We start from the raw sequence: 14,095 nt of genomic DNA, 5'->3' as shown, positions 1-14,095 counted from the left end.
AGAGAGAGAGAGAGAGGAGGTTTCAAACCACCATAAAAAAAGGACTGGGGATGAACCGCTGCAAAAACGAAAAACCGATCTTTCATACTCCCAAAGTCCAATTCTACCACCCTCGCAGCCCCTCTGCCTTGCCAACTAAAAGTGGGAATAGATGGAGGGAAGGTAGAGAGGATTTGAGGGGTGGTGGAGATCGAGGCAGGCGAGGGGGAGAAGGGGGAGGAGAGGGAAAGAGGAAAAAAAAAGCCCAGGAGGAGGATGAGGGGATGAAACACACCCCTCGCAGGGCACCAAGCAAACACTGTTGCGAGGAGAGGAGGAGGAAAAAGAGAGGGGAATAAGGAAGGATATGAGAGGGAGGAGGCAGACGAGGAGCCTCTCATCATCTAATGGGAGAGGAGTAACTAGAAAAAAAAAAAAACCCTAGCAGACGGGTGCACGAGGGCCAGCTCATATAGGGAACTAGAAGTAAGATTGGGTTCATGAAGAAGAGAGAAAGTTGCTTATAAATATTAAAGTCTGAGACTCAAGTCGATCTTTTCTTCCTCTTCTTGTCTCTTGCACTGCTGAGAGTTTACTTGAAAGCTTCCTGGCCATAATAAACCTCTTGCTTCCTCAAGTGCAAATGGTGCCCAACCCATTCTAATGTTAGGCTCCACGTCATCAAACCTCGCTACCATAATTGCATCCTCCTCTCCCCTCCCCTTTTGGACCATTCCATGGGGATGAACTCTTAAAGATTGGAGAAATGAAGCATTTGAAATTGGAGACAAACCCATCATTATTTGCTGCAGATGTTGAGACCTCTTAGCTGCTCCTCTCTCCCTCTTGTGGGCATTCTGATGCCCACCAAGAGCTTGTGAGCTGAAGAACTTTCTCATGCAAAAGTTGCATGAGAATGCCTTGCGAGTGGTTGTCTTGGACTGGGCAGTGGAAGTTCTCTCAGTTGTTGGCAAACCAAGGATAAGGTTGAATCCACAACCATCTTCTTCATTACTTAGATGTTGTTCTGAGTTCTGATTGCTTGCTTCTATATCTATCACTTCTTCTTTGCCCATTGGAAGTACACAATCTCTCACACACTGTCTTTGATCCCTTAAAAAGAAGCAGAAGAAGGCTAAAAGTGGGAGTAGAATTATCCATTACTATTTTAAGTTGAATACCTATCTCTTTTCCCATTAAAGGCCCACATTGTGGTGCCTGTGTCAACTTTCAGATTCCCTTCATCTTTTACTTGATCAGGGGATATACCCAATTATTGATAGTATTCTATGAAATCATAGAGGTATGTTGCCATTCTCACAACACAACATTGGGCATATGAGAATCTAGCATTGGCACAGCTAGGAATACTTTTTTTTTCCTCCGGAGAAACAGCCCACAGAGAAGAGATATCATTCATTATAATAAGATATTTACAAACTTGATACACAGAGAAAGGGGTATAAAATATACCCAATTTTTGATAGTATTCTATGAAATCATAAAGATGTGTTGGCAATCTCACAACAAATTCCATCATTGGGCATATGCGAATCTAGAATCAGACACAACTAGGAAAACTTGTTGGAGATCGCTATTTCCAATACTTCTTTGATCATAGAAATGTTCCTTAGTCCTTCATTTCTTCGTTTATGTCTTCTTCTTTGAGACATATCAGTGTTGAATTATTACAATTGATGCCAAGTCCCTGTTGTTTGATTCTCAGGAAATTCTAGATTATTATATGATTAGCGATGACTACCTCGTGGGATGGATTAGATTAATAATTACACGCTGCTTAACTGAAAGCCCCAAGCACTTCTTTGTAGTTATCCGCAAAGTTATCTCTAACATTGTACATTGACGTAGCGATTAACTTTTAAGCCCAATATTAGATCATCTCACTGCTACAACAACAAGAATGGCAGGCCTCATGCAGAGTGTTATTAAGGTGAGTGGAGTTGCCATTTCCTGTATATCCCAACTATCTCTTTTGTATGTTGTGGTGTCTGTGACGCACCAATAATGGCAATATTTTAAGCTTATAAGGAAAGAAGCCAACGCAGCACTAACTGATCTTTTAATAGTAGCTACTTCTATTTCTAGTGGAATGTCTGATGGGAGTTGTTCTCATGGGACTTGGATGCTCACTCATTAGTGGAGGATGCTTCGAAAGATATTGCATTAATTTGCAAATAGTTTGTATAATAGGATTGTGGATAGCTCAATTTTAACATAGAAAAACCCTATAATATGTTCTTACTACACAGCTAACTTTCATGATGTAAAGCCAGTGGATTCATGAGTCAAGTCCGATCAGGAGAGTAGAATATGAAAGCCTCATCATCTTCTTGAGTAGTTTTTTTTTTTCAAAAAAAAAAAAAATGCTTGTGTTTCTTTTTCCTTCTATATTTTTTTGGTTTTTGTTTTGTGGAGAAAGTGAAACATGCTTGTGTTATTTTGTTTTATCTGCATGCTGTTGAATTTATAGTACCAAAGTGAGAAGACTTGGAATGCAAATGATTAGCATGAGAGTAGTTGAAAAGCATATTTGCAAGTAAAACTACCAAAGAATTTTTATCTCTTAAATAATTTTTATTGCGAGGAATCTTTAGCTGCTTCCAGTGTTCTCTTGTATCCCCAAATCTTGACAGACAATAATGTCATAATAGAAATGGTAAAATAAAGTTATGGGGTTGCTTGTTTTATATATTAATGTGCCACATAATAGGGCATTGAGATTGCCCTTCTATCAAATAAATTGTAAACAAGATCTATTTCCTTTCCCACCTTGTCATACATGTATCAGTACCAATGAACACAAATATTGCTATACTGTATATGTGACATCTGGTCATGACAATGGTTGACGATCACACAATTGATTCTCGAATTCTCAACACTTGAACAGTTTGAGGAAAGTATACCCACTTCCACAAAAAGAGTAAACACAATAATGTTATATGCAAAAGCAAAGTGGGGAAACAGGAACTTCGCCAAGAATCAACATAGGCTTTCAAATGTAAGTTCTTAGGTGCTGGTAGATTCAAAAGAATACTCGCACAAATTAAGCCCCTTTAACTATGTGAGCACAATTATGGAGAGTGCAAAATTATTTGAGACCACTAATTCCCCTATTACTTGCAAACAATTTGGAAGAGATTGTAAGTTGCATCTTATTCTCATGGTCTTGTAATGTTTTTTTCCAAATTAAAAGAAAAAAAAGGAAAAAAATTTCTTGATCTCATAATAGGGAAGAATAAGTTAGATCTACCACATACTACAATCTGACTGGAATGTTACCACACTTGCCCTTAAAATTTAACCCAAGATATTTCTTTGTCAAGTGTCGAGTCACTTTCTAATTAGATAGGACAATTATTTCACCAAGATAAAGAGATGCTTACCCTGGCATCTAAACATGAGAGACACAAAATAGATCTGAGAAAATTAAAATTCTTCACAAGGAAAATTTGATCAAAGAGAAAACAGAGAAAGTTGTCTACAAGCAAAATTACAACTAAACAAAAGCAGGCAATGTTCCATCAATACTAGCCATCCAAAAAGCAAGGTCTAGGTTCTTACCTGTGGTTGAATAACCTCGGTGGCTCATGGGCTGCTTGATCTTGACTTGAATTACTAGCAATATCTTGCATATATGCATAAGAAAATTAATCTTTGTACTTCTGCAGACTATTGCAGACTATACAAAATGGTTCATGATCTTAGTCTATAATGCTTTGCATCAATGGTGGAATATTGAGAACCATATGAAGTATGGTCTGAATTGTCATTCAGCATAAGTTGATATACTTCACCACATGGTATAAACCCCTTCTTATTGAATGCATTATCCAATATTTAGCTGCAAAAAGCAGTATTAATGGCCAATATTGGAGCATTTCACAGAAGAACTCAAAATTCAGTTGTTTCTAGTTGTTTTTTTCCCTACTACTATGAGCTAAAAGACTTTCTGAAAAACAAATTTGACCAAATAATACAAATAAATAATTCCTTCTAGAAAGGATTCTTCTCTTATACAATGTCACCTAGTGTTGCACATTTTCCAAGTAAAACTTATATTAGAAAGGCTTAGAAATTAAAAAAAAAGGGAATACAGAAATTATTTGCTTTTCATTGAGATTTAAGAAAGAAATAGACTCAACTTGATGTCCCACCTTTCATTCTCTAATTACCATGTGATTTATGAGTTGGGACTCAGCAAGATCTAGAGGGTTCAGATATCAAATGAGTGATTTGGTCTATCATATGAGCTATCTGACATACTCTTCCTAAATAAATTTACTAGACAACAACTTAATACTACTTCAAGTATCAACAATTACTATTGGCTGGGTATCTTTCAGTCTCAACCCCTGCCTAAATTTAACACCAATTAATTCCAAATTCAGTAAATTAAACTGACTTCTAGGATCTTGGACATCTTCAAGCATGATTCAATTGTTCCTTTCTGCCATATTGAAACCTCACAGGAGGCCAACAACAGAATGTCCTCGTATATGCATTTGCTGATCAATACACATTTGATCTGGGCCAAGAAGTCAGTTCTTTAGCTAGTAGTCCTACTCAGTCCTCAAGGAAATCATGCTTCTTTGTTGCATATGATACATTTGGAATGGTGAACAACTTGTATGAAGAAATTATGTAGTAACACTGATACATGGTCCTACCGGGCTAATGCAAGTAATTTAGGACTGCATATGCCCATAAGCCACACATATCTCTTGTAACAAAATTATGCCATGCTAGCAACTTCCTAGAAATCAGAGATGTCTTATAGTATGCTAAAAGGATTATAAAGGCAACACATGCTTGAACACAGCAAAAGTTGAGGAGTTTCTCCTTTAAGTAGACCTTCATGAGCAATTAACAAAATGTAGCCTCTACATACTATTCCTATACTCAATCCATCCTAATTAACATGGCACACATATTCGTGCTTTTCAAAGGACTCCGTACTTGCATGTTGCACTACAACTTTGAAGTGGTACGATGATCTAGACTTTCCAAAGGACTTCCAAGAACTTTGAAACTTTTGATGCATGACAAGTCCAACACTTGGTACCACCAATGGCAAAGGACGAACAAATTATGCAGAAATAAACATAAGAAGAAAGAGAATAAACAATGAAGAATCCATAAAACCCAAGGAAACTAACGTGGAATATAAATTCTAGCAAAGACCAACACTTTCACTCGAGAAGTCACAAGAGAAGCAATTCACCAAATACCTTTCCGACACTCAAAAATGTCTAAATCCATCAGAGCTTCGAAAGCATCAGCGCTAGTTGCTCATCCATCACCTCCACCTCCCGATGCGCGCCAACAGCTTCTGCAAGCCGAGCTGCTATTTGGTGCTTGCACTAATAAATCAAATAAAACTAAATCAAAGAAAGAACAAGAGGAAAATAGTAAGGTAGGATCAAAGATGGATAACGTACACAGAGCTGTTCACCCCTGTTCACGATGTCGTAGAAGAAAGAATAGCAGGTGCAGAGATGCTCTGGAAAGCAGATGTACTCTTCCTTCCTCCTCGACTCGCCAACCACCTGGGCACCTCGATAAGTGAAAGAATAAGATGCGGATAGTGATAAAGAGGTAGTAAGAATAGAAGCAAACCAGGAATAGAGAACGGCCACTGGGAGCGGCGGAGACGCGTCGGACGCCGCCCTGGTCGACGATTCGGGCGGCGCGCTCCAAGTTCTTTCCGAATAGGAAATGCAGGCTAGATAGGTTATGTTATCACTTGCATTGCATTTGAAATTAAGAGGAAAGATGAGGAACAGTACTCACATGGATAGGTGATCGTCGGACACTGAGCGAGTGGATTTGATCTGTTCCCATACGGAATTTGCGACGGCGGAGGTGGCGGCAGGAGAGGACATTGGTGGATGCTTGCGAAGAGTTGGTTGAAGCGCACGCTAGGTATTCGATGTTTTGAAAATGATCTCGAATTCTAGATAGATTTTATGGTTAATTACATGGACAATCCCTTCACGGAACTCTTTAGAACAAAATAAAATAGGCAACGGTGATGACCAACATACCTCTAATAAGTTAACAAGTTCATAAATTAAAAAAAATACTTAAATAATCTCAAATCACGTGTCTCCTCTACGATAAATCAGCTTATCAGAGTACTCCGGCGGAGGCGGTGATCTAGTTGCTGCCAACTCGACGTGTAACCTCCCTCTCGAAGCCTCGCCATCACAACTCTTCGAAAAACCCAACCGGCTTGGATGGAGTGCCGCCGGTGCCATCGAACTCCTCTTTGCTGTCTGATTTTGTGGCAGGCAGGGCGATGCTATTGGGCTCGAGGAAGGCTTGGACAAGGCCGGAGAGCACGCGCCATATTTTAGTGACTGATTTAATTCGAGTTTGGATATGTAATTTTTTTTTTTTTATTATCTGCGTTAATTTTTATATCTTTTATTACTTTTTCATATCTTATTTTCTGCATATTAATAATGATAAATTTTTCAGTGCGATCAGTTCTCGTCTCAACTTCAATAGGATCCAATCTCTTTTCATTTCTCTCTCACGATCATGCATGTTAGACTAGGGAAAAAGTTGACCAGGATCTTATATCTAAATATCTAAGATTATATAAACGAAGAAAACCATCTTGATTGGTCTTTGTTTTAAATTTAAGAACTTTAATATTTTTTTTAATATCTAATTAAGTTTACTCTTTAAAAAAATTGAAACTAAAAAATAAGACTGACTAATTGAATTTGAGGCTTAACCTCAAACTAAATAAAGCCTTAAATTCCTATAACCTGGTGGAATAACAGTTGTGTAAGCTTGAACTTGGGGTGGGGGGGAAGAAAGACTGGGATGGGCTCTCTCGCTTTCTCTCTCTCTCATGTTAAGGCTGTAAATGGCCTATGTGACTGGATTACATATCCTACAGCTTAGGAATGTGTTACGTGGACTTTTATGAATCTCTTTATCAGGATTTGTTTTATCAAGATCGTGTGAATTCTTAAGGACTTTCACAAAAATTAAAAGTCCTATAACCTGGAGCAGATCCTTCGTCTACTTATTGAAGTCTTTGAATGGAGGCATTGTATCCGATATTGGAATTTATTTATTGGTAGTATTCGAGTAATGCTACAGGCACTTTACAACATCTTTAAAGTGATCAGTAGAATTTCCTATATGGCAGGGAAATCCAACAACTTTAGTGTCATTTTAAGTACATTCCAAAGCAACCAAAGCAGTTGATTTCCTACTGTTTCATTTATCGATTTATGTGATTTTTTAATTTTATTTTTCTGGTCAAAATTTGCTCTCTTATCCGGTTTACGAAGGAACGTAAGCCACGTAAACGAACAAGACAGGCCTCGTCTCCGTCTCCAGTCCCTACAACTCAACTCCTCATGACCACACTTTCTAGCTAATTAAGCAGCAGTAACTCCGGGTCTTGCACGTAGTCCTTTCGCCGGACCTCACAGTAAATACGTAACTCTCCTAATCTAGCTCCCTGAAACGACTCCACCAGAAATAAAATCCAGGACGACGAGGCCCACCCTATATCCACCCATTCTTCCCTTCCTCTCCTGTGGCCACAACCCCTCTCTTCTCCAATCCCCACAAACTCACACTTAAGTATATATATATATATCAATCAAAAGGTCCCTGGTATTTGATACTTACCCAAATGGTAATGGACGACGTGTGGTCATGGATTACCACTCTCCCAATTACCCCCGCAAACTTCCCATCCTCCCTCCTCCTCGCCTCCTCCGAAGAGAAATCCATCCTCCTCCAAGTCGACCGCACCGCCGGCTCCGACTCCGAGGCCCTCGTCACCTTCTCCGTCCTCCTCCACGGCTTCTTCCACCCTTGTAACCAAAATCGAACTCTCTGGGTTTCAAACCCGTGTCCTCTCTCCTCCCCGTCTTCCTCCCACCTCCAGCTCCTGACCCAACTCATACAGGAACTCATCTCACTGTCACCTTCTGCCTCTCACTCGTACGCCGACCTCGATTTCTCTTGTATAAAGCTCGAGTTACCTGAGCCCATCTTGGATTCCCCTGCTTTCTTCTCGCTGGCCCTTCTGTTACGTCTCTTTTGGCTCTGCGCCGTCGACGCCCCGAGCGACGCCGGCTTCTTGTTCTTCTCCAAACTGGGTCCCACCATCGAGAGAGCAGTAGACTTCTGCGGCAAAGCCATGGGGGATTTCCTCCGAGCCGTGGGGCCCGACGTGGAGGAGCGCTTCGTGCGGTCGCTCGGCTACGTGCTCGCCAAGTGGTGCCTCCTCCGGGAAATACACGAGGGGCCCAAGGTAATCTTCAAGCCAATGGGGTCCGCCTACGTGAAGGACTCCCACGGTCTCTGGGTGTTGAAGGGATACGCCCCCGTCCAGGCGATGAACCGGCTCCGTTCATGTCCGGTGCACGAGGCAGGCGAGTCGGCGCTCCACTACGCGCTGGCCCACCAGCAGCTGGAGGTCGTGGTCCAGCTGGAGTACTACGTCAGCATGCGCGACCCGCGGTTCATACGGGTTGGGGTTCGAGTTGACAACCTGCGGGTCCACGTGGTCCGGCTCGGGTTCGGGAAGGATGGCGAGGATAGCGAGGAGGACGTCGCTGACGTGGTCGGCGAGCGCCACTTCCCATCGCGGGTTCGGTTCTGGGTCGGCCCCGAACCGGGGTCTTCGTACGCGACGGGTCCGACTCTGGGCCGATCGACCGGCAACCCGGAGAGGGAGCTGGAGACCATTCGGACAGTAAAGGGCCGGCTCGGCGGCGGCGCGAAGGCGGCCATGAAAGCGAAGGCGCGGTCGGCGGCTCGGTCAACGAGCCGGAGCTGGAGGTGGGAGCAGGAGGCGGACGGCGGCGCAGGCGTCTTCGAGGGGGTGCTGTGCGATAGCGCGACGGGGGCGGAGGTAGCCACGTGGAGGGTGGGGAGTGGCGGTAGGGATCCGCGTGTCGGGATGAGAAGAAGGTGGGGTGGGCCCGGAAGGGCGTTCAGCAAGAAGGGGGGCCTGGTGGTGGCGGGAGACGAGGTGGCGGAGGAGGTGACGTGGCGGGTGGGGAGGGAGATGGAGGGGAGGAGGGTAAGGTGGAGGGTCGGGGGACATTTTGGGTAAGTTATTGCGCGAACGAGGTGAAGAGTGGCTACTTCGAGACTAGGTGGGTGGAGTGGAGGGATGAGGTGGATTTGGTTCTTGTGGCTACTGGAGGTGACTTCGGATTATAATTAATTAGCCTTAATTAATTCGTATTATAATTTATTTTCTTTTCTTTTTATCCTTACAAATGTAATATAGACTAGTAATTAATCTATGTGATCTCCAAAGACTCCAACAACTTTATATTATAACTCTTCGAGTGGTTCCAGCTTTTGACACAATGTTGCCAACCTTGGAATGCTGAAATCCGCTACTCATTCTTATCTTGTAAAGCAGACCTATCATACCATAGCAGTCGATGTCAATCATTTACCAGAAATCAGGCCGGGATGCACGTGGAAATTAATCAAAATTACCAGAGTTAAAATAGTCTATTTAGCCCTCGTAATTAATTTCACACTAGTTACTATACGCAGAGTTAACCGCAGAAGCATGAACTAATTCAAGCAACCTACTTAATTAGGCTTCACAATCTCGAGCCCAAACGTCAATCGGTCCATACATATATGAACCTAGATAAAATAGACCTCAAAAGAGTGGAAACTCCCGATTGGAGAAAATGAGAAAGAAAAATGTTATCACAAATACGAAAGCCAACTCCTCATATTAAACAAACCTTGGTCAATATTTAATTTGTAAGTAATAAATTAAGCATGGACCATGTCAGACATATACATTTGCTGCACTTGCCAAAGAGTAAACCAAAGGCAAAGTAAGGTAAAGTAACATGAAGATCGATCATGTAGAGAGATATATTAAAAAAAACAAAAGAAAAGGTAAAAAACTATCGACGGTTGTGAAGAGGATCCGAGGCGTTCGGAACTCTCCTCTCGCTGGTCCGGAACAAAGCCCCACCAGCCGTGCACGGCGGCTTTCTCCTTGGCTTGAGACCGAACAACCCATTATTAAGCTGATCCTTCTCATGACCGACAACTCCTCCATCTCCGCCGCCCTTCTCTCCCATAGCTACGCGCACATAACAGAAGAGGAGTAGGAGGAGGAGGAGGAGGAGGGAGAGGGAGAGGGAGAGGAAAAACGGCGAGTGCTTGGTGTTCCCTGCCATGACGCATGCATCTAATAACTTAAATAGAAGAATTAATAGGGAGAAGAAGAGTATAGGACGGGTATAGCGTGGGTCTGTGGAGTTGTTGGAGTTAAGTGGAGTGGTGGGTGGTGGCCTGGCCTGGAAATAAGGGGGAGAGACTGGGGAGAGGGAGGTGACACAGCTTTCCATGAGAGAAAGGCCTGGAGCTACGAGGCGTACGCAGCCGCTCTTTTACTTGCTTTCAGACACCCCCAAAACCGGAGCATGCACCCCCCACACCTGATACGTGCGCATCTTCGTCTTGGGCTCCGGGCCTCTGTCCCCCCCACCTCGGTTGCGTAGGCCAAGGAGTGGGTGGAGTTATTGCCCACGGAGTATTTGGTGTGCTACGTACTTGGTTTTGGGATATGTATAGTTTATTTTGATTTCTTTTCTTTTTTTTTCCTTTTCTTTTCTGGGCACATCAACACATGTTGTTTGTCACATGATAAATTTTTATCTTTAAACCATTAGTAGAGCTTACAAAATAATTCCTCAACTATAATCGATTTTTATCGGAATTCGCCAAAGGTTTTTTTTTTGTCACAACGTGTTTTTAATTCATCCCTTCTATTAATATATCATCTAATAAATTAAAAGACTCATATATTCTTCCACTTTAATGTCATCCTTCTATTAATATATCATCAAATAAATTGAAAGACTCATATATTGTCCCACTTTTCTCTTTTCCTCCAACTTATTCTCCTAAACCCTCCTCCCACTCATTTCTTCCTATCAACCAATTCTCTCCTTATCTTCATCTTTCTCCCTCATGTTCTCTCTCTCCATCCTTTCTTCCTTCCTATTTTTTTCATCCTCTACGATTATTGCATTCTTTAGTAGTAGCAGTCACCAAATAGTGAATAATGGCTTGATTACATGCTACTGTGGCTTAACGATAGTGATTAGCTCTCATTTACAAAGTACAATTCTAGAAGAAGGTTAACGGGTTATGTCAATTTCACATAACTCTTCTATATTTTATTAGCGAAACCATTACCATATGCAACTGAAGTACCATGTTTTTTTTGTGTGTGCCTTTTCATCATATCAATTTTTTTTATTGGATTTATTCTCGTACTTCTTCTAGGAGAAAGACTTTAGAAAAGCCAAGTTAATGAAGAAGATTGAGATCCTTCAAATTGATAAAGTGGAACCCGAGAGGATATTTGTGCATATAGAAGAGGGATACGAAAATGTACGCAAGAAAAATAAAATATTGTAAAAAAAAATAGAGGCCGAAAATAATAGAAATATAAAATTAAAATATTTGTGTGCTATTTTTGTTACATTAGATTTATAATATTTTTAAAGAATAATTATTATATTATATAGTACTGAATGACTCTGTTGTTAACTAAGCAAGTTGTTATAATATTAACAATAAATATGAATGAATGAATAAAGTGTTGTAAAAGAAAATAGAGGCCGAAAACAATATATAGAGATGTGTAATTAAAATATTTGTGTGCTACTTTGTTTACATTGAGTTTAATAATGTTGTTAAAGAATAATTATTACATTCTATAATACTAAATGACTATGTTGTAAGTAAGCAAGTTGCTATAATATTACCAATCAATATGAGTGAATGAATTATATCTAAGTTGAATGTCTGAAACATTATAGTTACATAGTTGCTAGAAGCATTGCTACTACAAATTATAATAAGCAAAACAATCTCCAAACCACCACTACAGTCTAAAGAATTATGGTTATAGTTACCAATACAATCACATCTAATAAGCAAAATAATCTCTAAACCAAGGATGGTGTGTCGGTGGTGGCACGACACTTGGCACAACTCCATGGAGAGCTATGTTGACCGGCACGGCTACTTGCCGAGCCATGTTAGTCCAACACGGATGCATGTCTATTCATTTGTTGTGGAGCCTATTTTTTTTAACTTTTCTTTCCATCGATATTATCAAACAACTTTAGTGTTATTTTTGTGCCCGCAAATACAGTCATTATCATCAATATAATCGAAGATTACCAATAGTATTTAACACAATATTCTCATATTATTTTTGTGTCTACAAATAAAGGAACCATTAAAAATGCTCATGATTGACAAACATAGCTCATGAGTTGTGATATGAACCAACTTGACCCGATTCAAAGCAGTTTCTGGACAAAAATTTATATAGAAATTTTAAGAGAGTTTTTGATAGATTTGATCGTTTGATTGATATGAAATTTTGATAGGCTGTAGCCTTGAAAAAGATCTTTCTAATAAATCTAATTTCTCACAGATTGGATAAACTAATTAGAAGATATCTTTAGAAAAGTGGATGAAGGTCGAAGGGTTAGCTCTGATACTAATTGTTATGGACCAGATCTAGATCGATCTGAACGTAAAAAAATTATAAAAATTTAGCTACTAGTAGCTTCACGAGATAAGGTTTTAATGCTCTAGTTTCACGTCAATTAGATTTTTAGATAAAAAGATGTAATTAAAATAGTGGAGTAAAATTAGAACTAGGCAAAATAGTAAATATTCAATGTTGCGGCGATCGTTGGAGGATGGCAGATGGCCAAGGGTGGTGGTGAATGACCGTAAGGTAGGGTGACTCATGGTGATTATGAGTATAGGTTAGAGGTAGAATTAGGGTTTCTAACTTAGATGTATTCTTAGAAAAATACATGGCTAAGATTAACTTACTTCTACTCCTAGATTATCTTATTCTTACTCCTAGGGGTGTCGAGCGGCTTGAGTTCGGCTCGAGCTCGACTCGGCTCGGTTTGAATTGAGCTGAGCCTAGGCCTAAATTCAAAACTTGATTTGAATTTTGAGCCGAGCTTGAGTTGAAATCGGCTTGCTCAGACTCGGCTCGATAGGCTCGGTATATAAACTTATCAAACCATAAATCTTAAAAATTCCCAAATCCCAACAGCTTTCATCACTCCGATCCCAAATTCCCAAAGCCATCGGCCCGCCGCTTCTCCTCCTCCTTTCCCACAGTCGACCCTCCTCCTCATTCTCTACTGTCGACTCACCTCCTCCTCCTCCACCACCATCCGACATCCGATCTGTAGCATCATGAGGTCGAGGAAGCTGAGGTCGAGGAGAGCGGAATGAGCAATAGTGGCAGGACGGGGAGCCTCCTAACGGTGGAGACGGGTGCGAAACCGCCTCCTTGCGCTCGAACGACCTCTTCGGTTCAAACACAGGCAACTCCCATGTCTACCAATTCTTCTACTCTGCCATTGCCGGCTCCCTCGATCAAAGCCCTAGATCAAGATTTTGTCGGAAAGGAGAGAAGTGGATAGGAACTGTTAGGGTTTCGTCAAGGCGAGGGGGAGGGAAGGAGGAAGGAAGCCTATCTACAAGTTGCAAGAAGCGAGAAAGGGAGGAGAGACGGAGGCTTGATAATAGGCTCGAGCTTGACTCAGGCTCGGTTTGGTCAGACTTGAGCTAGGCTCGAGTTGAGCTGAGCCGAGCCTGAGTAGAATTATAAGGCTTAAAAGTAATTTCGAGCCGAGCTTGAGTTGGAGTCAGCTCGCTCAAGCTCGGCTCATTTACAACCTTACTTACTCCTAAGATAAACTCAAGACTAAAGTAATTTCTCAATACTGTGATGCTTGGAGTCATAAATAAAGAAGCTCATCCCCTTTATATATAGAGATCAGATACAATGAGTTCTATTTGGACTTAACCCTAAAACCTTATACGACTCGAACTAAGAGTTGCCTTAGAGGCTTACATGACTTAATTGAACTTATTTTAGTGGCTTACATAACTTAACTAGACTTGCCTTAAGGGCTTAAATACGAATGAATCAATTAAAACATAAATAAGCTCAATGTATTGAGCCTAATATCCTTATAATACGATCCGATCTAACCCCGTTTGTATCAAGTTGACT

General features: G+C 41.0%; 3 protein-coding genes across 4 annotated transcripts; 1 reads left to right on the top strand and 2 right to left on the bottom strand.

Moving 5' to 3' along the window:
* Positions 1–509: 509 nt before the first annotated feature.
* Positions 510–1,055, bottom strand: LOC140787780 (zinc finger protein 7-like). Its single transcript, XM_073136881.1, has one exon. It carries the CDS (start codon positions 1,053–1,055, stop codon positions 510–512), a length of 546 nt encoding a protein of 181 aa, XP_072992982.1.
* A 4,086-nt stretch (positions 1,056–5,141) lies between these two features.
* On the bottom strand, positions 5,142–6,258 carry LOC140787039 (uncharacterized). 2 transcript variants are annotated; one of them, XM_073135783.1, is made up of 5 exons: positions 6,048–6,258; positions 5,794–5,956; positions 5,620–5,725; positions 5,442–5,549; positions 5,142–5,363 (listed from the first exon to the last, which is right to left on the bottom strand). In XM_073135783.1, exons 2-5 carry the CDS (start codon positions 5,883–5,885, stop codon positions 5,262–5,264), a joined length of 408 nt encoding a protein of 135 aa, XP_072991884.1. In that variant the 5' UTR covers positions 5,886–5,956; positions 6,048–6,258; the 3' UTR covers positions 5,142–5,261. The 2 variants fall into 2 exon arrangements, with proteins under 2 accessions (XP_072991884.1, XP_072991886.1); XM_073135785.1 differs by lacking the exon at positions 6,048–6,258 and having other exon boundaries at positions 5,794–6,010.
* A 1,373-nt stretch (positions 6,259–7,631) lies between these two features.
* On the top strand, positions 7,632–9,352 carry LOC140786865 (uncharacterized). Its single transcript, XM_073135563.1, is given in 2 exon segments — positions 7,632–9,080; positions 9,083–9,352. Coding segments are annotated over 2 exon segments (1,542 nt in total). The 5' UTR covers positions 7,632–7,663; the 3' UTR covers positions 9,208–9,352.
* Positions 9,353–14,095: the final 4,743 nt, after the last annotated feature.

This window comes from Typha latifolia, chromosome 4 (assembly GCF_019914945.1).
Source record: "Typha latifolia isolate L0001 chromosome 4, TyphaL0001v2, whole genome shotgun sequence".
In the NCBI taxonomy this organism is placed as follows: Eukaryota; Viridiplantae; Streptophyta; class Magnoliopsida; order Poales; family Typhaceae; genus Typha; species Typha latifolia.
The sequence above is the reverse complement of the archived record's forward strand: the minus strand, read 5'-3'. Positions and strand labels throughout refer to the sequence as shown.